Source organism: Henckelia pumila, chromosome 1 (genome assembly GCF_033568475.1).
Source record: "Henckelia pumila isolate YLH828 chromosome 1, ASM3356847v2, whole genome shotgun sequence".
Lineage (NCBI taxonomy): Eukaryota > Viridiplantae > Streptophyta > Magnoliopsida > Lamiales > Gesneriaceae > Henckelia > Henckelia pumila.
Window position 1 is genome coordinate 100,799,252 of NC_133120.1, and position 22,475 is coordinate 100,821,726.

The 22,475-nt window shown below is 36.0% G+C and overlaps 3 protein-coding genes and 1 non-coding gene across 6 annotated transcripts; 3 read left to right on the forward strand and 1 right to left on the reverse strand.

Moving 5' to 3' along the window:
• The first annotated feature begins 4,350 nt into the window (after positions 1–4,350).
• On the forward strand, positions 4,351–9,881 carry LOC140886673 (uncharacterized). Its single transcript, XM_073293394.1, has 6 exons — positions 4,351–5,432; positions 6,077–6,141; positions 6,247–6,369; positions 7,613–8,344; positions 8,606–8,822; positions 8,903–9,881. Exons 1-6 carry the CDS (start codon positions 5,138–5,140, stop codon positions 9,460–9,462), a joined length of 1,992 nt encoding a protein of 663 aa, XP_073149495.1. The 5' UTR covers positions 4,351–5,137; the 3' UTR covers positions 9,463–9,881.
• A 2,516-nt stretch (positions 9,882–12,397) lies between these two features.
• LOC140880463 (uncharacterized) lies at positions 12,398–16,797 on the forward strand. Of its 3 annotated transcripts, XM_073284949.1 has the most exons (5): positions 12,398–12,595; positions 12,995–13,040; positions 14,654–14,719; positions 15,387–15,683; positions 15,810–16,797. In XM_073284949.1, exons 2-5 carry the CDS (start codon positions 13,038–13,040, stop codon positions 16,548–16,550), a joined length of 1,107 nt encoding a protein of 368 aa, XP_073141050.1. In that variant the 5' UTR covers positions 12,398–12,595; positions 12,995–13,037; the 3' UTR covers positions 16,551–16,797. The 3 variants fall into 3 exon arrangements, with proteins under 3 accessions (XP_073141050.1, XP_073141032.1, XP_073141041.1); XM_073284931.1 differs by having other exon boundaries at positions 12,400–12,595; positions 15,387–16,791; XM_073284940.1 differs by having other exon boundaries at positions 12,400–12,595; positions 12,995–13,065; positions 15,387–16,788.
• LOC140876544 (small nucleolar RNA Z122) lies at positions 12,670–12,767 on the forward strand. The gene has a single exon (XR_012148849.1). It is a non-coding gene; the product is annotated as a small nucleolar RNA Z122 (small nucleolar RNA).
• Positions 16,798–17,405: 608 nt separating the features above from the next.
• LOC140878409 (probable WRKY transcription factor 20) lies at positions 17,406–21,939 on the reverse strand. The gene is made up of 6 exons (XM_073282013.1): positions 21,620–21,939; positions 20,440–20,634; positions 19,363–19,879; positions 18,567–18,714; positions 18,336–18,491; positions 17,406–18,100 (listed from the first exon to the last, which is right to left on the reverse strand). Exons 1-6 carry the CDS (start codon positions 21,890–21,892, stop codon positions 17,611–17,613), a joined length of 1,779 nt encoding a protein of 592 aa, XP_073138114.1. The 5' UTR covers positions 21,893–21,939; the 3' UTR covers positions 17,406–17,610.
• Positions 21,940–22,475: the final 536 nt, after the last annotated feature.

Below are 22,475 nucleotides of genomic sequence, written 5' to 3' on the forward strand. Positions count from 1 at the left end.
TGTGGAATATTAATTGTCCCACATTGGAATATTAAGCTGGAATGGGAGAACTTATATTGTGTTACACTTTGAGAATGTGTAAGAATAATTGGTCGAGAGACTCTCTCTCGCGCTCGCCCCCATGCACCCCTGCGCAGGGGGGTGCAAATCTTGGGTCCGACTTGAACTAAAAATGGCTTGACTTGTGTGCAAACGTACGTGCACGACCCGGGTGCGTCGAATGTCGGACTGATCAAGACAAAAGTTGCTTGCTAGCCCGAGTGCCTATATGTGAAGGCAATATTGCATTCAGTCCATACGAACAGAAGACCTCCTCCACCATCTTTTTCCTCTGCTTTGTAAATTGGTGAAGTCTTTATATGGCTTAAAGCAAGCACCAAAACAATGACACGAAAAATTTGATAAAGTCGTGCTAGAAAGTGGATTTAAAATCAATGAATGTGACAAATGTGTATACGTTAAGGACACTGGAAATGGATATGTCATTTTATGTCTTTACGTAGATGACATGCTTATCATCGGGAGTAATGATAAGATGATTCAATCCACTAAGAAATTTTTGAACTCAAAATTCGACATGAAAGATTTGGGATTAGCTGAAGTCATCCTTGAAATTAAAATACATAGAACATCGAAAGGGATAGTTCTAAGTCAGTCACATTATGTGAACAAATACTTGAGAAATTCAGTAAGGATACTCTGCATTGGCTAGAACCACAATAGATACAAGTCAACATCTATCAAAAAATCGGGGTGAGAGTATCTCCCAATTAGAATACTCTCAAGTAATAGGAAGTCTGATGTACTTAATGAGTTGTACACGACCAAACATAGCCTATGCAGTAAGCAAATTGAGCAGATTCACGAGTAATCCAGGATTTGAACACTGGAACGCAATAGAAATATTGCTAAGGTACTTAAGGTATACTCGTGATCATGGGCTGCACTATACCAGATATCCCGCTGTAATTGAAAGATACAGTGATGCGAACTGGATATCTGATATGAAAGATTCAAAATCTACAAGTGGATTTGTATTCACTTTAGGAGGTGCAGCAATATCGTGGAAATCTTTTAAACAAACTGTTATAGCTAGATCCACGATGGAATCTGAATTCATAGCCCTTGATAAGTGTGTTGAAGAGGCTGAATGATTGCGTTTATTCTTAAAAGATGTTCCTGGGTGGGTAAAACCCGTGCCATCTATTTGCATACATTGTAATAGTCAATCTGCAATAGGAAGGGCCCAAAGCAATATGTATAATGGTAAGTCTAGACATATACGTCGTAGACACAATATGTAGTGACCCTTACCTGGATTACCTACTAAATAGAACTTAGACATGCAATTAACTTAATTAAACGGATATCAGAATAAAACTGCGAAAACCATAAACATTATACAATCCCAAGAAAAGAAATCTGTAAATACCCAAAAATAATACAACCCAATCGAATAATTGTATCAATCCAATAACAACAGAATAAAACCTAGGTGAAGCTCCAGCTGGCCAACCACTGCCTAGCCCCTCTTGGATCCACCCGCCTCGTCCAATCGCAAACCTGCCCCATGGAATAGGGTGTTCAGAAACACAGAGTACGAGACGTGAGCATAAAATTCTCAGTACGAGAGTATGAATATACATGCATGCAAAGTGAACTCCCTATAAACTCGAGGTCAAGAATCAGATAACATAGACAGACCGGGCCCTGGTATGTAGCACGTTTTGCCATTGCTTCAGAAGGTGGCTCCCATACCAAATACCAGTGGATTTACCAGATCCAAAGCCATGAAAGTCCATCCACTAACAGGATAGGGTACAACCCTACTAATAGACATCTCGAAGGAGATAGCTCAGTATGCAAATGAATGCAGCATAAATCAATGACATATAAACCATGCAGTCACATAATACATGCATACTCAGTCAGGATATCTCAAATAGTACTTTCGTACCTCAAATCAGTGCAAGCTCTACCAACTCTAGGTCCACGCCTATAGTCTGCTCTACACTGCCAAATGATACTACTATCATTAAGGTGCTCTAAAAGCCTTAACTAAGTTATTGCATACTCCTAAATATTTTTAGGAAGCAAAAGCTATACCTTCGTTCGTCGTTAGCCCTTTGATGTCGATGCCTCCAGAACTTGGGCACAACTCCGCTACGACTATCGAACGCCTCGCCAACCCCCGGGTCAAGCCTATGAAGACTAGAACTACTCAAATATGCCTGGAATAGAGAGGGATTCTCGGAATTGGCAAATGAAAGTGAAGCCTCGGCCTTCTATTTATAGACCACGATCGAAACCTCCGATCCTCGATCGGAACTTTCGATCTTCGATCAGAACGTCCGATCCTGCCATTGGAGCTTCCGAAGATCCTCATCTGCCACGTGTCAAAATATCACTGGTTGACTTCGGATAGGGGCGATTGGAGCTTCCGATCCTGCCACACGTCATGTCTGACGTAATACCATCGGAGCTTCCGATCTCGATCGGAACGTTCGATCCTGCATCGGAGCTTCCGATCCGTCCGATACCCAATTTGTTTAATTAGCATTGATTAATCCCTTAATCACTGATTTCGGGTACGGGCTACTACACAATACCATTAGACAACTACTCTCAACTGGAGTTATCTCTATTGACTATGTCAAGTCAAAGGATAATATAGCGGATCCGTTAACCAAAGGGTTAAACAGAGAGTTAGTTGAAAAATCGACAAAAGGAATGGGACTGAAGTCTATGGAATAAATTGGTGTGAAGGAAAACCCAACCTATGATGATTGGAGATCCCAAGAACTAGGTTCAATGGGACAACTTAATCGCACTAGTATAGTAGATCAATGTGGGGGTAACCCCTAGTCTATTCATATTATAAAACAGTGAGTATTGAGGATAAGCATATGACTTTTAATGATTCTGATGGAATTAAACATAAAATCACTTATGTGAGAGAGAAGTGGGGCCGCTTCGAAGGAATTACAAGGCACAATTCTAGAACCTCTTACAGAACCAGACATGTGTTCATGACCAAAACGAACACAATCATGAGAACTGGATTGTATCAGGAAGATTCCTGTGTGAAGTATATCTTGATTTACATGAACGGATTTACAGTTCAAAGACATCGCGTCTACTGTCAACCAGTGAATTGATATGCTTTCCCAAGGAAAGGTTCAAAGAGTAACACCTACCTATCCTATACAGGATTTCAACTGTTGAATGTTATCACATCTATCTTCGTTTATATTTCAATTTTCATTCATGTGGGGGATTGTTGGAATAATTGGTGTTGGAATAATTGGACTATTATTTATTGGGCTTTTTCATTTGTGTGCATGGAAATTGGGCTTGTAAGTATGTGGATGGTTATGTGTGGAATATTAATTGTCCCACATTGGAATATTAAGCTGGAATGGAAGAACTTATATTGTGTTACACTTTGAGAATGTGTAAGAATAATTGGTCAAGAGGCTCTCTCTCGCGCGCGCCCCCGTGCACGCCTGCTGGAGGAGGGGGGGGGGTGCAAATCTTGGGTCCGACTTGAACTAAAAATGGCTTGACTTGTGTGCAGATGTGACCACCCAGCTGCTACTCTGCCCAAAACTGTCGGTCATTGCCCTGGGCTGCCCGAGTGCCTATATGTGAAGGCAATATTGCATTCAGTCCATACGAACAGAAGACCTCCTCCACCATATTTTTCCTCTGCTTCGCTGCATGTTCTACCTTCTACATGCTAACTGCTTATCTTCGTCTTCTGATTATCCTCGTTGTTCGGCTTCGACCTTACATCCGATAACGTTCAGATACAAGTTCAGTTCGCTTGTGTGGTGCTCTCGTGCTACGCGGCCACACCGTACTTTCGTTGTATTCTGGGAGACAGACGTCCGTTGTTATACTCCAAGCAAATCCGGGAGTGGACGAATCTGTTTTAAGAAAACTGTACTTCGTACAGGCCTCGGTTTCCTTCCTCATTTCCGTATTGTTCGCTACTGTCTCGGCTACTGTTGCTTCGCTTTGTAACTTCTATACAACATTTGAGACAAAAAAAAAATCCTCTTAAATAATAAAACGTAACACCATATTTGAGAATTTTTTTTAATTTTTTTTTCAAAAAAACAATTAATTTCAAATATGTTATATGTAGATGACAGGAGATTGTTTGTAGACTAGCCAAACACAACCTGTTTTTCAGTTGGACTAATCAAGATTTTTTTTAAAAAAAATAAAATAAAATAAAACACCCAAAAGAAAAAAAAAAAACGTGAGAAACTACCAGCCGTTGATTCATTGCGATAGTGGATTTGGATTTCTTGTTAGCGTCCGATTGCCCACACCCTAATTTCACCTGTTCCATTTCCCCTACTTCTCTATTCTCTCTCCCCCAGTTCCCTTTCTCTCCTCCATCTCATTCGGAGAATGAATTCTCACAACTCCACAACTTCTTTTCTGGAGATTTTTACTGTTTTGCCTCAGAATCCATATGTTTTTTCACGACTAATACTTCGTAGCTTGGTTCTAGCTAACCTACCAGCGTAGAAGAACCAAACCAATTCTACTTTTTGCGAGTTTCATAACGGGGTTTTCTTGGCATGAAATTATACTCAAAACCTGCTTTTTTTTCTCCGTATTTATGTTTCTGCTCTCACCATGTTTGCCCATTTTGGATTTCGTAACGATTTGTCTACTTCAAGGGAGAAACCCTTGCAAAGTCGCTACCTTTTGAGCTTTTGAGCCGTTAATTTTGTCAGCTAACACGGTTTTGTTATTTTTTTACCAGATCTTTTGGTAGTTTTCCTCAGGTGTAACTTGGATCGTATTACTGCGTTGTTAGACTTTGGGTCTTGGAGGAGTTTAGGTTTCGTTAAAATTAAGGTTGAAAAGTTTGAGATTTTGTGTTGAATTTGTTCAGACTTGAGGCTGTTTGGGTTATTTGCTCCTCTCGTCGGGTAGCAAGGTACCTCTTTCTGGGGTACCTCTAACTTTTCAGTCTGTGGTTTTCCTTTGTATTGTTATATCCTTTCAAGCTTTCTATCTGTGGGTTCTTCACATCTTGTTCAATAGCAGTTTAGATAATTCCTCACCAACTATTGCTGCAACCTAATTTTGCTAAAAGACATTCTAATTGTACATTATGGCTGCACATGAAAACTACTTTGTGGAGTGGAAAGAGCTATATGTTTCAAAAGAGAGGGGGAACCGTGTGGTTCACTATTTTTTGAAGGATAATTTAGGGGAATCTATTCTTGCCGTTGTGGGCACTGAGAGGAGCGTTAGGCACATGTTTTATGTTGTATCTGAAGAGTTCTTGAGTGTTCATGGGGCCGTAAACTCGGTCCATGCCGGATTCAGATGGAGATCCAGAAGAGAGGTTGTGAATTGGCTTACTTCTATGTTGTCAAAGCAGCATTGGCAAGAAGATTATGCCAGTATGCTTTCCTTTTTCTTTTTCCCCTTGTAAGGGGCACACACTGATTGTGCTAGTAGTAGTACTTGTTTTGTCAGCGTGATGATCTCTTGTAATCAAGCCTCTGTAAATGCAATGCATGCTTTTGAACTTTAGTTCCTCGAATTTCATAGTTTCCTAAGCAATCTCTCTTTTTTGCCTGTCTTGATTTAATGAATAATTTAAAATTTCCATTTTTCGATCATTTATATTCTTTTTTTGTAAATTAAATACGGTAGAACCATTTTGCTCATAGCTCATATATTACTATTATTTTGGATTTACACTTATCTCTTCACAAAAGAGATGGTGATTTGTGATGGAAAATACATGGTTTGGACTTTGGCATTCTCCCATGAAAGTTTTCTGATTTTTAAGTTAAAAGCTGTGGAAAATTTTATTTTTTATTTATAGATAGAAATGCTTTATGATCATTTCCTGGATGATACAGGATTCTAGTAAAATTTTGGTGGATTTTACATTATTTTCTTGCCAAAAATCAGCTAGATTTACCGTGCCAGGGAATAATTGACATTTTATCGGATTAGGACTCCTAATCGGATAAAATTTAGGAGTCACTGTAAATCAATATATTTAGTTTAACATATTGTAACCTTTTGATTTTAGTGTCGCCCAAACACGATCCTACCTCCGACTTCAATGGACAGCTAAACCAGATGCCTTCTCATAATGTACGTGTTATTATTATTGTTTGGGGCCAATCATTGTCGTTTTGCTATTTGTTTTATGTTTACATGTTAATCTGAAACTTGTAATTTACACGCCATCTACATTAGGGCCATTTACGAAGGAACTTGAAAGGTCATCAATTAGACATTGATTGGTTGGGTTCAGCATGGACATGTGGTAAACAATTGAAGCATTACCCAGCATTTAAGAGGAATGAAACTTCAATTGCGGTAAGTAATAAGTTTGCAAACTTAACAAATTTAAGAATTGTCGGGTTTTCTAGTTGAACACTTTGCTTTTTTGGCATATTCTATTTGAATATTTGGGCAAGACGACGGAAACAACTTGAAGTGACTCATTTAGTTTCTTAATGATAATGATTGGGTGCATGCTTATTTAATTTAAGTTAATCACGTGTACTTTTGCAAGCTGGATTTCAATTTAAATATTTTAGAGTCATAGTAGGAGGACTTCATGCCCTCCGACATTGTTATAAATTTTGTATCTAACTAAAATAGAAAATTTACATGCTTTCATTATTATCATGATGATTATTATTGTTATTATTTATTAGTACTAACTAGCAGTTGAAACACACTCTATGTGCGTCTGTAACGTAATGTTTGTGTGCGTAAAGCATTTTATTTTTAAAGTATTTTTTTTATTTTTGATATTCTACGAAATTAAATGAAATATATAAGATTTAATAGTATGATCTTTTTATGTTAAATGCAATATGTTGTATGAAGTCACGTTTGTTAAGATCAAACAAATATAACTTTCATATTGGTAGCAATTCAATTTTATAATGAAAACTCAAAACACATCTAGAATGAGTGTTTTTTTTAAATAAGCCACATAAGTCACACCATCAGATAGACAAATAACTACAGGAAAAAAAATTAAAATGTATGCAAATAAATGACTATTTAACTCCTTTTTAAGTCTGAGTCTAGCCGACCGAGTCAAAAAACGAATCAATACCTGAATTAGTTGGAAAATATCTGAAAGCTTGCGTAAATGCATTTGTAAAAAAAAATCTAATATAAAACCAAAGGTTCTATTAAAAAATTACAACGATTAATCAACCATCAACCATACTTGAATAATTTACTATTACATGAAGAAATCACTTCGCTAATATTTCAATATTTAGTATATATCAAAATTTTCGTGATTTGTCTCTGGAACATTTTAGTCTTCCGACAAAATATAAATAAAACCACAAAACCTTAAAAATAATCTGTGTGATGATCGAGAACTGTAGACGTGAGTTTTCTATGATATGGATTGGCAATTCTTACTCTTTTAAGCACTTGTAACTTTGACGGTATCTGATGTAACATTATAGCATGCTTAGGAATTTCAACATTGCCTTCCAAACTCGTAGTCCTAGCGCAAGTAAGTTTGTTTTTGAATTATCTGCAACTAACTTGATGAACTCACAACTTGTTCGCATGGATTCTACGTTAGGTACAATCATTTGTTTTTGTGATGGCTGAAAAAGAGAGCCGTCATATTGCATATTTAGAAGATATGTACGAAGATAGAAAATGCCAGAAAAGGGTTAAAGTGAGATGGTTTCACCATAACAAAGAAGTCCGTGGAGTTGTTTCTTTACGGAATCATCATCCTAAAGAAGTCTTCATCACGCCTTACATACAAGTCATCAGTGCAGAATGTGTTGATGGTCCTGCAGTAGTCTTAACTCGCGAACACTATGAGAAATGCCTTGGAGTTTTCCCTGGGGACATGTTGAGAAGAATGCATTTTTGCTTCAGACAATTCAAGAGTAACAGAGTAAAGCCTTTCAAATTGAGTAACTTGCGTGGATATTTTGATCAATCAATTTTCTCGTGTTTTAGCCCTGATTTTTTTGAGGAAGAATGTAGCTCAGAGGATGATGTAAAAGTGGGAGCTAAAAGGAATAGAAGTTGCAGAGATAATCAAAAGACTGCATATGATCTATCGTACCAGAAACTTAAATATGATGTATTGAGCAAGGAGCAAAGTTTCCTCAAGCATGTCGAAGACCAATTTCCGTGTGCTCCAGTGTTTAGGTCTAATGAAAAGATCGAGTTTCTTTGCCAAGACAGTGGTATTCGAGGCTGTTGGTTCAGGTGCTCAGTCTTAGAGATCTCCAGGAAACAGATGAAAATTCTGTACGATGATGTCAAGGATGAAGATAGTTGCTCAAGTCTTGAGGTATTCATTATTGCAGCCCATGGTCGAAGCATTCACTTTGAAACCACTGTTATTTTTATGGATATAAATAAAATAATATTGCTGTTGTAGCATTCTCAATAGTTGAGATTTATTCTTAATACAAGATGCAACATATCATAAGCATTTGTTGGAAAAATTAATTTATTTTGCTTGCATTTCGTTATTGTTTAATTCGTCACTTATTGCGTTTGTGTAGTCACTCAACGCAGGAAACACTTTACTATTTCTTTCTTATTGCAGGAATGGATTCCAACTCATAGAGTGGCCAAAGCTGATAGACTGGGAATGAGACATCCTGGTCGCACAACTGTTAGACCCTTCTATACTTGCAATAAAAGTAGCCCAACCTTTGAGGTGGGAGATCCAGTTGACGCGTGGTGGAGTGATGGTTGGTGGGAAGGGGTTGTTTCCGATGCTAGCGATTCAATAAACCAAAGATACCGAGTTTATCTTCCAGGTTTGTTCCATTTTACTCTCAATTCCAAAGTTTTTCCCCAACGACAGGTGTATTTATAAGGAAACTGAATATGATGGCAGGTGAAAACTTATATTTGAATATCGAGTTAAAGAACCTTAGAGTTTCAAGAGATTGGGTTGGCGGACGTTGGGTGGATATCATGCCAAATCCTGGTATAATTGACCTCATATCTTCAGCTAGTGTAGACACCAAGCTCTCAAAATCTCCAGCTGTTTCTATGGAAAAGAAGTCCCATAATTCTCCAACTTCCTGTCAGAAACTTGCCACAACCAACAAACTTGGTGCTGTTTTTGAAGAAATTCCTGATTTGTCAGGCATGACGCTTACGAATGTCCCTTTAAAAGATGGTTATGCCAATGATGAGGAGCAACAAGAACTTGAATTTGCAGAAGATGATGAAAACCGTGGGGGCCATACCCATGAACTCGAAGAGAAGGACGCTGTGGATTATGACTTAACAGATGCACAAATGAAATGTGATCAAGAAAATTATCTTACTGACAAGTGCGCTGATGTTGATGATGGAAACAAAGACGACAACTTGGTTGTACTCAAGACTGGTGAGCAGAAATACGAGGCAGCAGCGGTGGAAAATCTGACCGCCCCAACTTCCACGTAAATATATTTCCTTGCTTGGCTCCATAATCATGGTTAGAAGTGGTCGTAGAGTTTGTTGTCCTTAGAAATAGTTGTATATAGTTATAGGCTCTATCGGAAGTCCGGGTTTGAATTCCGAAGCAGAACTGTTTCAAGAAATGGTCTTTAAATTCTAGAAGTCTAGCCTCTTTACGTTATATAGTCCACAGTGGGAAGGGGAGGGAGCACCCCTTAAACTAGTTCCTACATTAGGTTGGAGATTTCTGCGTGTTCTTTGAGAATTTAAGCTCACAATGTGGGTTCTTTGTCATTTAGTGTACCTGTTAATTTGAAATACTTGTAATATTTATTCTGGATAAGTGCTAATTATTCTGGGAGTGATTTCGCCTAGGTTGGATGGATGGATTCTTGCTATAATAAAGTTGGTTGTGTTTAATGTTGGACATAGTGCAGATATTGGGTAAAAAGAAGATTTTGTAACGATATCATTTATTAACAAAAAAAGCGCACTTAATGTCTTTTATTCTTTTTTTTTTAGTGAGAGGAATGAGTTGTTACATTTAGTATTCAAACCGGAGATGGTTTCATACTTGGAGATGAGTTACAAACCATTGGTCAAATACACTTTAGCCCTTCAAGGGAGTTGGTGCAATTAGCCCCTTCATTTAATTTGTTTTGGATGCATTCGTTGTTTAACTCTGGATATTTTGATGCCAAAAAAAAAAATTTAGTACAAAAATAACCTTGCCGTATAGTTTTTTTTTTTTTTTGAAGTCACATTGCCATATAGTTAAAGAATAAAAATTATATCGTCTAAAATGGTATAAAAATGACCTTGTCATATAGCTAAATAATAGAAATTATGCCAATCGTTTATTTCACATTATATATCTATGATATACTATATAAATTAAAGATGTTATACCAACTATGTTTTAATTAATTTTCTTAAATTTTCTTTAAAATTACTATTAAAATATTACACGCATGTCAATATTTATATTTTAAAATTCAACCTTATATTTATTTATATTTTAAATACAAAAATCTTATGAGATTATCTTACGGATCAATTTTGTGAGACGGATGTTCGGCTCGACCAGTTCATAAAAATATCATATTTCATGCCAAAAATATTAAATTTCATTGTATATATAGATTGGTCGACCTGTTTCACGGTGGATCCGTCATACATATGTAAATCTGTTAGATCGTTTCTGACGAGATTTATTTTTTTAAGGAAAACCATTATTTTGAAAATAACAAAAAAATGTGATATTTATATAATTAATTCAATTATATAAGGACTAGTCACATATAAATAAAACCAGTACTCACACACACATCTTATCTATTACTATTAATAAAGCAAAAATATGTTATATAATTTTTGGGCCTATCAAAAGTGGAATTAATGCTTGTGGAAATTATCGAGTCATCGGAGATGAAAAAGAAGACCCGAATCTTTGTGAACAATGCGAAGTCGAATTTGTTGATTCTCGGATACGAAGATACCAAATGGCTACATCAAACTCGCATGCCCAATAACTCATGTGTAGTATTTAAAACTCTTCCTAGTTATATTGCGAATCTTTTAGATATACCTCTTAAAGAATTAGAAGGCCTAGTTTACTGCGATGTGTGATTTGATCAAAAATTTGATTTTACAAGTTCAAAATGAGAAACTGTCATCCCAGTCAATCTAATTGAGGATGTCATGTATCTGATATGTCACTTGGCAAGAGTAACATGAAGCTTTATAATTAGGAGTGTAATCACTACTCCCAAATAAAAAGGGAAATTGATCTACGGTCAATTTTTGAACAAATAAATAAGAATTTCGATTTGTGTACCTCCTAAAAATACTTTACTTTTGGTATTTTTAAGTGAACTTTCAAAAATAACCCAATCCAATAAATAAATATACTATTTAACAATTTTACTTTATTTTCATACAACTTTTCCACTATTTCATACTTCACGCGTGTCATATTTTAATTTCAAAATTCAAAAACTAACTCTCACATATATTATCTACATGACAATTGATTTCTATTTTTTTTAAAAAAAATACAAATTTTATCATAAATTATTTTTAATATGATAATTTGATAAACACACGCATTGCGTGTGCAAAGCGTTAGTTATATTATTATAGTAGAGAGTTTTTAATTAACTAATTTTTAATTAATTGGTAAGTTTGAGGTAAATCATCATTATATTATAAATTAATCACAACAAAACCAAATTTTTAAACAAATTAGTCATTTTATATGAACTAATCTTTTATTAAACATTAGATTTTTTCTTATTTATCAAAATGACATTAACTTTGTGATATTTGGTTTCTTTTTTATTTACAAAAATACCACATCCTTTTAAAATTGATGTATTTGTAGTTTTTTAGTGAATATTTATTTATGAAAAACACTGTGTTTTTTAAATTTTACAAAGTTTTTTTTGTCTTAAAACAATACAGACTTTACAAACACGTAACGCGTGCACGAAAGTACTAGTTTATATTTCAAATATAATATCTTTCAATTTTTGTGAGCCCCAAATTATTATTTTTATCTTAAATAAATTTATTATAAATTAGAAAAAAATAACAGCATGAAATATTTTAAAATATGAAACACTTTGGGTGAGTTTGGACACAAATTTTATTAAAAAAACTTTTAAATAATTTAATTTTAAAATTGTTTTATAGAAAAAATATTGATGATTTTGACATCTGGACGATGTTAAAAATATTATTATTTTTATTTTTAAATAGAATGAATGTAGGAGATAAAAAATTAGAAAAGCTAACTTCTAAAAAAGCACAAATATTTTTATAAACTGATATTGTAAACAAATCAAATATATATGTTCACGAAAAGCACATAAAAATGGTACAATGTTTAAAACAAAAACATTAACAAAACAAAACAAAACAAAACAAAACAAAACAAAACGATTTATATATACATTAATCAACAAGCGAAAATTATCTCAAATCTAGGGTTAGGGTTTCTCTTTCTCAGCCGCAATGAGCTTTAAAAAAAAAAAAAAAAAGAAGAGCTGAATCGCGCGCTTATATATGCGTGGCCATTGCAATATTCGCCTGCAAATCGAAGATGAAGAACGCGGAAGTTTTCAATTTCTTCCCGGAGGTTTATTTATTTTCATTGATTGTCCGTCCATTAATTGATTTTCAATCTTCAAGTAGTATGGGCGAACAACTGAGTTTGGGAAATGATGCGAATCAATTCGATTAAGTGTCAGAGGCTCAGTTATTCTGTTGCTTTGCTGAACAATTTTTTTGCACGTCAGTCTGATCTCAAACTCTATTGTTGCAGTATCGAATCATTTTCACTTAACTTTTCGGTCTGATTGTATTTGTGCCTGTTAAAATTAGAGTAAACTGTGAAAATTTTATCTCCTTTTCCATTTAATTTAGTTATGTTCATAATCACTTGATTTTGTGCTAATATGAAAGTGTATCATTCGACTTTGTGTAGGTTCCAATTGATTTGTATTGATTGTTATTTTTATTGGCAATTATCTTGTAGGCCTGGATTGAAACGGCCCTGCTACACGGAATTGGATTTTTTGATGGTGGGTTGATAAAAAACCAAAAAAGGTCTGGTTTTTGTGGTTAGGGGTGATAGCTTAACAATCACCTCTCTTTTTCTATTTCTATTTCACTACGAAAGTCACTTGGGTGCACTAATTATCTAGTGCTCCACAGCATCGGGTATTAATTTTGTGCCACCAACGCATATGCTTTAAAGTCCTCCATACAATCTTCAATGTCCTTACCGATAGCATTTTTTCCACAAAAGATGTGGGGATAGTCTTTATTTGTTTACTAGGTCCAATTGTTTTTCAACCCCATTTTTTTCTCTCCTTAATGGATTTAACTTTTAAGGCTTAAAATGTGGATATTTATTCTCTGTAAGATTACTGAAGAAATATGGGAGTATTAATGGCTGAAGATTCACCTCGAGATAAGATTTGATGAACCAAACACTGGATCAGAATGGATTATTACACAACGTAAACCAAATGTACACATTGTAGATTGTCTAATCTTAGCTTTGTACTTGAGGTCTTTGAAACAGTAACATTTCATGATCATGTTTATTGTATTTTGATGCAAGAATGCTGGTACAAACATCAAATGAGGAAGAAATTATCATTAATTTGCCTATCTCGACTATATCTTCTTGATTGGACAACGAAAAAAGAACTTTTCTATGAATTTTACATAATAGTACCTCATAGCTGATTTTTCACATAATTGAATGCGAATATGCTGATTGAATGTGAAATATTTCATTCAACATGACGATGACTGTTGGGTGACATGTATCAATATATTTTTAATTATTGATGCATTCTTTGTGTATTTCTTTCTAAGAAAGCGAGATGACAAAGCTTCAAAGTAATTGGAGGCTTGTCCCTTGATCAGAAAACACAAATATATTAAATAAAAGAAGGCAACTATTTTAAGCTTCTGATCTGATGACCTATTTGTGTACTGATTAGGTTACCCCTCAACTGTCTTCTTCTCTGTTTTCTATAATGTAAAGCCCTTGTTCTTTTCTGCTTCCCTTTTGTTGGTGCTAGTAATTCAAACAAGTGGAAGTCAAGCCTTGGAAATCCAGGTGCTTGATAGGAGCCTCGAGCTTTGTTTCCTTGGACTTCGTATTTTCATCTTAATATTTTAAAGTTGGAGCCTTGAGCTTTGTTATTTCCTTATTTTTGTATTTTTTTCCTTTTTTTAAAGTTTTCTTTCTATTTTAAATTTCAATTACACGATCTTTATGTATTTTTGCGTGTATTGTGCATCACATAACGGACTCGATAGTGGGTAACTCTTAACCATGTTTCAACTTATCAGCCTCCCACTTATTTTCTATCACATAGTTGGACTAATAGTTCACCTCTTATTGGATCCAATTTAGTTAAATTGAGTCTATATAAGATTGTCTTGAAAAATAAAACCTTGACTCTGGTTAGATAGCTGAATCTGAAATGCATGTATACACATAGGCAGAGTCAAGCTTGGCAAAAAGATGGAATTTAAGGTGTATAATGACACTTAACAAACTGATGTGAAGTGAAACAGGATGCAGCACGTGCACTCGCATTATCGCTGATGTTTTGAAACTGAATCCTCCAGTTTTACCATTTTTTTTATGAATAAATAAATTGTATTGTCACAGCTTCTGCAAATGGGTGCTGCTCTTTATCCTCGACGCTGGTGCAACAATAGCACCTGTTCTCTCTATGTGAGTTCCCATTCCACTACATTTTTCTAATGAATGCTATTGGTTTGAATTGAATTCAATTTAACATATTTTTGATCAATTTTATCAACACTTTTTTTTGGTGGTTATAGTTCTTTTGATCTTTTCTTATTAGAATTTATTCGGTCGTTCATGTGTTTCTTAGTCATGTTAGCTAGCGAAGTTGACTTACAAAAATTGTCCTTGAGTGGATGATGTCAGTTTTCTGGTATCTTTGTGATTTGATAAACTATTGTTTTCTTATACAAGTACAAGAAAACCAGAAAGAACTTATGCACGAATCTTTGAGAATTATCTCCTATATCTTCCTTTTCTCGATTTCATAGAGATTAGAGCAAGTACCCGTAAATAGTATACAAATGTTACTAATTCAACTTTTCATCATTCTCAAAAGTAATTTTATAATAGATCACCAGAAACATAACCAAATGTGTACCGGTGTTTCTGCTGACCTTTGTCTGATACTAGTCATTCAAAGGAGTCGGGTTAACCCTTGGAAATGTAGATGCTTGATAGGAGCCACGGGTTTTGTTGCCACCTTGAATTTTATATTAGCTTCCTTAGGTTTTACATTTTGTTTGTCATTTATCAAGAAGTTCAGCAATTTTTACCTTCGGAGCTGAAAATATAGAGTTTTTTGTGTTTTCAGGGCCTCAATCAACTTAGAAAGATTGATACTGAAGTTTTCCGGAATGTTACATTATACCCTTTCAACACATCTCGATACAATATCTATCTATTCTCTACCTCATCTTTAGATTCAACTGAAGCTATGAGTAAAGGCGTACAATTGGCAGATATCAGTGTCAGAATAAAAGACTCTGCTGACATATTCGGGGAATGGGGTTGTGGTGAAAATGATATATCCAAGATTTTTGCACGGCGCCCATCTTTACGTAAAACAGATCCCGAAATACTTCAGTCCAAGCTTGAAATATTATCTAAGGTTGGTATCACATCCTCTGACCTTGTTAAAATGGTTCATTGTCGTCCTCGATTTCTCAACTGCAGAATCAACTTATTTTTAAATGAACGCCTCGAGTATTTCGAGGCCTTCTTCGGCTCTAGGCAGGTCCTGGCCAAGGCTATTGTGCGGAATCCTTCTTTGCTTACCTACGACTTCCACAACAAAATCAAGCCAGTCATTGCCATATATGAATCACTGGGTGTTAGCAGTAGGGACTTGATTGTTGTGCTTATGTCTCGTCCCACCGTAATACCTCGAACAAATCTAAATGATGAGAAGATGGATTACGTCCGTAAAACTGGTGTGTCAAAGGAATCAAGAATGTACAAGCATGTGGTTTCCCTCTTTGCCATATCCCGCATAGCTACCATTCGTGAAAAGGTGGTAAATTTTGAGAAATATGGATTGTCCGAGGATGAGATTTTTGGTCTAATAGGACGTTCTCCACTTTTGTTGACGTTATCCATTGACAAAGTTCAGAGAAACATGACTTTTATACTGGGCACAATGAAACAACCAGCCAATTTGGTACTTGGCAACCCATTCCTTCTATACTTCAATTTGGAGATTGTGTTAAAGCCGCGTTATCTGTTGGCTTGTAAAATAGACGATATGGGACTTGAACCTGGGATCAAGGGGCCTGCGATGCTACGAGCATTGAGGATGTCTGATAAACGTTTCGTCGCGGCGTTTATCACTTGTCACTCTGGCGATGTAGCCAATGAACTAATGATATTTTACGACAACGCTAAATGTGTGAGAAGATTAGCGGAATCCTCGAAGAAGAACTCGAATACAGGATTTCCCTTTCGAATATTTTATTTTCTTCTGAAAATTACATTGTAAAATGTAATTTTTCGACTCATTTTTGTATTTTTGAGGGCATCTAATACTTGATCTTGTTAAGTGGACCACACCTTCCCCACCAAGAATTTTTGGGACGTTGTATATGGATATGGATGTTTAAGTTCCTGCTGTGGAGCGATCCTTTTTTTGGTCTAATTAGTTTGTAGACATTCTAATGTTTCGTATGTTTGGGTCATTTAATCCGATTAAGTTTCTCCCATTTTGGAATTTGGATATTTAATGTAATGGAATAGGTCATGTGTGATTTACAGTGAGACAGATTTCATATTGTCCATATGTATAATAAAAATAATATTTTTAAACATTATTTTTATAACTTGAAAAGAACATATGTTTCACAAAATTCATCCTAAAATCTTCGAACGAAATTAATTATTATATCTAGTTACAAATCAAATGCTATTCAATTTTATTTTATTTTATTTTTTAGATACAACCGGCGGTTGGGTTATTCTATTCCATGCGCTGGCGGTTGAATGTGCTAGGATCCCATTCGCAGGGCTCCATCATAACTTACAGGACCTGTTGAAAATACACTCTAGGTTTGTAGCATCTTGTAATCATCTGCTACACAAAATTCGTCCCCACCATTAGACGATATCAGATGTTTTCAATCCCATTAGACGCTTGAGTCACGCTGAATGCTACACAAAAATCCTTTGCTAATGCTCATAACTAGACCGCAAAACTCATTAGATGCAAGGTTTACCCAGTAACCTACCAAATCAACCCCACTGAACGAACACATAGACATCTGATCATGTGAAATTCAACTCATAACTTCATGATCAAATTTTGCACCCGTGAAATTGTCTATGCATGTGATGAAGGAACTATAACATCAAGAACATGATAGAAGCTCACATTGAAAATGGAACGCCTTTTAGGCATGGGACAACATAATACACAAGTAGGTGCAGAAGCATTCCTAACTTACCCTAAGGCATAGGCACAAGATCTTCCCCGCTCCATAAATAAGAAATGACGGGAGAAGATACTGGAATTTTACTTTCCATTTTCTCAACATACAGAAACAATTTTAAGGCCCCATAAGTATTCTTTCAGGGTTTTGTGGACATTGGTTAGAAGGATGGATAGGCAGAGTCTGAAAGCTATGAACCTCGACCTGATTTTCCCTATTTTGATACAGATTCAAGCCGCCATTTACAATACCATAGCATGCTTGAGATTGTTGATGTTGAATTACCTTCATATCGGAATCATGTTGCCCAATTTTGTCTCGGTCTGCCGCATTTGAGGTGCGCGTCTGCTCATTCAATCTATTCTCAGCAACACGGCTAATTCCGACACCAAGATCAAGACTTAGTGAATTACTCTCCTCCGGTCTGATCTTTGATGTTATGGTATACGGAGTATTTCCAGCAAATTCATGGCCGTTGTTTCTGGCAGTTGGGACATCATGGTTGTGCTTACCCTCATACGTAGTTATGACAGCTTTGGGGTCATGTGATGCCCTCTCCACATGTTTCCTGACGGGGCATCCAGCATTTGTGCATTTGTAGTAACTCCTGGGTTACAGATAAAATATATAAGTGCTCTGTTGGTAAGGTCCTTGCACAACAATATGGTCTTGAGTTTGAGTTAAGCGTTGGGAATTAGGAAATCAGATTTGATACAAGTTTTGAAAAAGGAAAAATTGCCAATGAAACACAATTATAAAGATTAATTACAACTTTGAAAGCAAGCAAATGGTCTTTGAACTTGATCTTTAAAGGCAGGCTTAAGCCTCGACTTGAAACATACCTTGGATTGGGATTCCCTCGGACCACTTTCTGCCCATACTTGCGCCATCTATACCCATCATCTAGTATATCAACTTCACTGATAGTTTGAACGACAACTCGTGGTTCGCGAATGGGCTTAACAACTGGTGTCACATCAAGACCATCCTCCATTCTCCTGCTCAGGTTTACAGCAGAAGAAATTAAGTAAGATGGTTATTATATATTTATGGCAAATCCAAAAATACATTACCTCCGCTTCAAAAGAGGATCATCTTCATCAACTTCATCATTGATGGCCAGATATTGTGAACCTGAACCATCTAAACCATCCTCATTTGCTTTCCGGGGAGACAACACCAACGAGACATTGGGCTCCAAATTGCTGGTGTTCAACTTGTCTTCAACAAAATTGGAAGTGAAATTAGAAACACGTTTAAATGTGGGCATCATAATTAACACATGGTCGGTAACTGCATTCGTTGAACTGACTAGGGCTGAGCAGAGTTTGCACTTTGCGCACTCAAACACAAAACTCCGTTGAGATATTTTACAAGTCAAGCATGAACACTCTCGTCCGTGACATAAACCTAGGAAGATGACCAGCTCAGGCCCGAGTACAAACATCAGATTTCTTGAAAAATTAACTGTCAGGTACTAAAGTTTGTCCCAGAAAGTTACAACCACCTTCAAAACCTTCCATCGGTACAATAACAATACAAATATATCAAACAGATTCCCCTGCTCTTCCTACCAATTCCATTTTAAGCATGCACATTAGAAAGAACTCGAAATAATGATTTACAAAATACATTAGCCATGGAAGAAATAGATGAATAAAGCTTTCAAGCTAGGGTCAACTGATAAACATAGCAGTGATTATTCTTGAGCTGGATACTTGATGGACAAGTTGAGATTTGAGTTAAGAATATATTTATTCGTATTGATCACCCAATTCTAAAGGAATTACCAAAGACCACCAAAAACTCATGCTGTCAAGCATTTTTTAAAATTGGAAAGAACAATTTATCAGAGTTTGGAATGTTTACCCTCTTGAACCGTGAATGACAGGCTCTGATCCAATTTCTCCTCCTGAATGGATATAAGAGCACCAGAATTTTGTCGCCGGGCAGCTTGAGGTTTCGGGTGGTCATGCGAACCCTTGTAGACAATTTCAGTAATTTGTCCATTTGGAGATCGTTCAAAGATCTTTTTCACTTCACAGTTAGGATAAGTACATTTGTAATAACTTCGTGGAAACTCACTTCCTTTAACCAGTTTCTGCCCATATTTTCTCCAGTTATACCCGTCATCCGATGTTCTATCAGCTGTAGCTAATGGGCTGCTATCTTTAGGATCAGAAATGACAGTTGCAGTCAACTGCCTTCCATGATTTAATTCATCCGAAGTATTACAGGCTGATGACTCATGCACACTCATAGGCGCAGATACTCTCAACTCCGATAGCCCATATGATGTCGCCAAACTTGGAGGTGCTGATGACTGTGAAAATCGTTGATCTTGAGCTTGACCAGATGGTCTGTTTGCATTAAACCCCACCGGAATCTTTGCCACGAAGAAATTATAATATCATTAAAAAAAATTAGTCAATACTCATAAAATAACGAGTAGCTAAGACCCTCCGCAATATGTATCAACTTAAAATTTAGAGACAATAATGCATTATTAAAAAGGGAATCATTTGCCGTAAATGAATCCTAGTTCCTGGAGAATTGTAATTTAAAGAAATTATATTAGAACCCAATAATTAAATCAAATGGGTATCAAATAATTTCATGATTCCCAAAATATAGGTTTCATCATATATGACAGCCATTATACATAAGACACAGGCGAAATTGCCAAAGAAGTGACAAACAAATGATAGCTAATCTCTATTTTAAGACCATGAAGTAAAATGAGTATGGAGGATCCCCGCAAATCATTTTCCGACACGCTTTTATTTTTTAACTCAAATTTTCTTCAAAACAATATTTGGATTTGCTTTTACCTAAGAAAGAAGAGTGTGTCAAACAAAAGTCATTTTCCAACTCATTTTATTGTAAACCAGAGCCATTTATTATAGCTAAAGAATAATCGCGCAACAAAAAGATTCAGAACATTACAGCCTGTCCTGCAGATGGTAATTCTGTGGCAGTATTAGATCCAGCGAGGAACTTAAACTCAAAATCACTGGATGTCATTCCATTAACGGCATTGCCACGGGAACAAAGTTTCTCAGATGACAACATTGAATTTTCACAAGCTCGTTGAATCAACTGAGGCTTAAAAAGAGAACCTGTGGTTGGAGAAGGCTCCACCTGCAAAATTGATAAAGTATTGCAAGGACAAAAGGGGCACAATTGAGGATTCAAGTCTCTCCACAGCCATTAAATAGCATCAATAAGTTTCCAATCTATTCAAATAGGGATTCTTGTTCTTCTGTCCTTTATCACGCATTAGAAAAGAAACCATAATGATCCTTTACCATCAATCTCATATGCACCCACAAATACCATTAACTTTATCAACTCAACAGGAAAGTAATAATTTTACGGATTGATCCTCATAATCATAGTGGCATAAATTCCTTTGATGCGCATTCAAGAAGCTGATTATTCAAGTGAAAGATCCTTTTTGTTGGCAGAATAACAAAAAAGAAAATGTCATTCACCATTAAGTAAAGGAGATTCACTAAGTGAAGAAACAACAGAGAACTTAAATATCATATTTCTAATATTAACTTAAAAATATTCCAAAAGGTTGAAAAAGTGCGCAAATAATTCCGTGGAGAAACTAATATAATTTTTCCCCAGCATAAGAAACCAATGGTTCCAGAATCACACATCTTATTCATTTCCCATTAATATTCCCCGAATGAGCGCCTAAATGAAAAGGAGAAATAATTCAACGATCAGCAATATTATGAAAAAGAACCAAAGATCAAATCAATAATAAAATCAACCGAAACATTCCACAAATACGCCACCACTACAAGCACCTTTAGTTCGCATAACACCATTTTTGGCTATTCACACACTTAAAGGTCCAAAAAGTATCCTCACAATCAAGACCTACAACAACAGCACATTCCTCACTCAGGAGCACTTAAATCCTTCAGATTTAATCATTTGAACTACATAGAGTTATAAGCTAACTCCAACAGAGACTTAATAAACAAATTAGGAAACGGATCCGAAACTGATTCTTCGGAGCTAACAGAACCAATTCCACTATCGCAAGTGAGCCACTGCCAAAGCAAAAAAAAAAGCAACTAACAAAAATCAATTTCCACGAAATCGTGACCTTGACGTAGGAGAGAAGAACAGGTGACTCGAGAAACGACGTCGGGCTGAGTCCAGGCGGAATCGTGATACATGTGGACCTAGAGATCGGGAGCTTGGCCGGAGACATGAGCCTGTACTTAGCTCCATTGTTGGATCCACCGCCGCCGCCGAGCAAAGCCGTGTCCGGGGCCTGCGAGGAGCCGCCATCTGGCACGTGCTCGGGAGTGGACGTCACGTGAGCGGAGGCATTATCGGAGGGAGAGTGAGAGAGTGACCGAAAGTCTTCCATCATGAGAGAGGGAGAGGGGAGGGGTGGTGCCTTTCAACACGACAGGAAAATGGCTAGGGGCAATATCAACAATTCGCGTAGGGGTATAATTGTACTTTTGCATTGTTGTAATAAAGTGAAAGGGGGTACGGGTTCAGGTGTGGACGGAGTTGAGTTGTCAGTGACTTGTCCTCATCCAGTTTTCCCATATACCCCCGTTGCCATCATTCATTCACTCATTTATTTTATCCATCTATTTTATTAATTAATTAATAATTTATATACCATCACATGGAAGAATTTAATTTAATTTTTTTTTATCGAAAATTTGAATTCCAACGTTAATATTATTTTACTTGAAATAAATCTAATTATAAATTAAGACACTAGCCTCTCCCATTTTTTTTAAAAAATTTATATCAATAAGAATAGTGTTTTTCCGAAAGTTGAAATTTGATGAATGCTCCCAAGTGATTTATAATTTTCTATCATCACTCCTATTGAAATAAAATGTCGGCGGCAATGGTGAAATCTTTATTTTAGTTATTTTTTTATTTTGAAATTATGGATTACTATTATCACAAAATAACAGCTATAAATAGACTAA

What these genes read in the sequence shown, in the direction of transcription:
- LOC140880463 (XM_073284931.1), top strand. An exon ending in ATAGCACCTGTTCTCTCTAT is followed by an intron (nt 14,720 to 15,386) that starts GTGAGTTCCCAT and finishes TTGTGTTTTCAG; the next exon opens with GGCCTCAATCAACTTAGAAA.
- LOC140886673 (XM_073293394.1), top strand. Translation starts at nt 5,138, where the DNA reads ATGGCTGCACATGAAAACTACTTTGTGGAGTGGAAAGAGCTATATGTT. An exon ending in TTGGCAAGAAGATTATGCCA is followed by an intron (nt 5,433 to 6,076) that starts GTATGCTTTCCT and finishes TTTTGATTTTAG; the next exon opens with TGTCGCCCAAACACGATCCT. An exon ending in ATACCGAGTTTATCTTCCAG is followed by an intron (nt 8,823 to 8,902) that starts GTTTGTTCCATT and finishes ATATGATGGCAG; the next exon opens with GTGAAAACTTATATTTGAAT.
- LOC140878409 (XM_073282013.1), bottom strand. Translation starts at nt 21,892, where the DNA reads ATGATGGAAGACTTTCGGTCACTCTCTCACTCTCCCTCCGATAATGCC. An exon ending in GTCATTCACGGTTCAAGAGG is followed by an intron (nt 18,715 to 19,362) that starts GTAAACATTCCA and finishes ATTTTGTTGAAG; the next exon opens with ACAAGTTGAACACCAGCAAT. An exon ending in GATCCTCTTTTGAAGCGGAG is followed by an intron (nt 18,492 to 18,566) that starts GTAATGTATTTT and finishes AAACCTGAGCAG; the next exon opens with GAGAATGGAGGATGGTCTTG.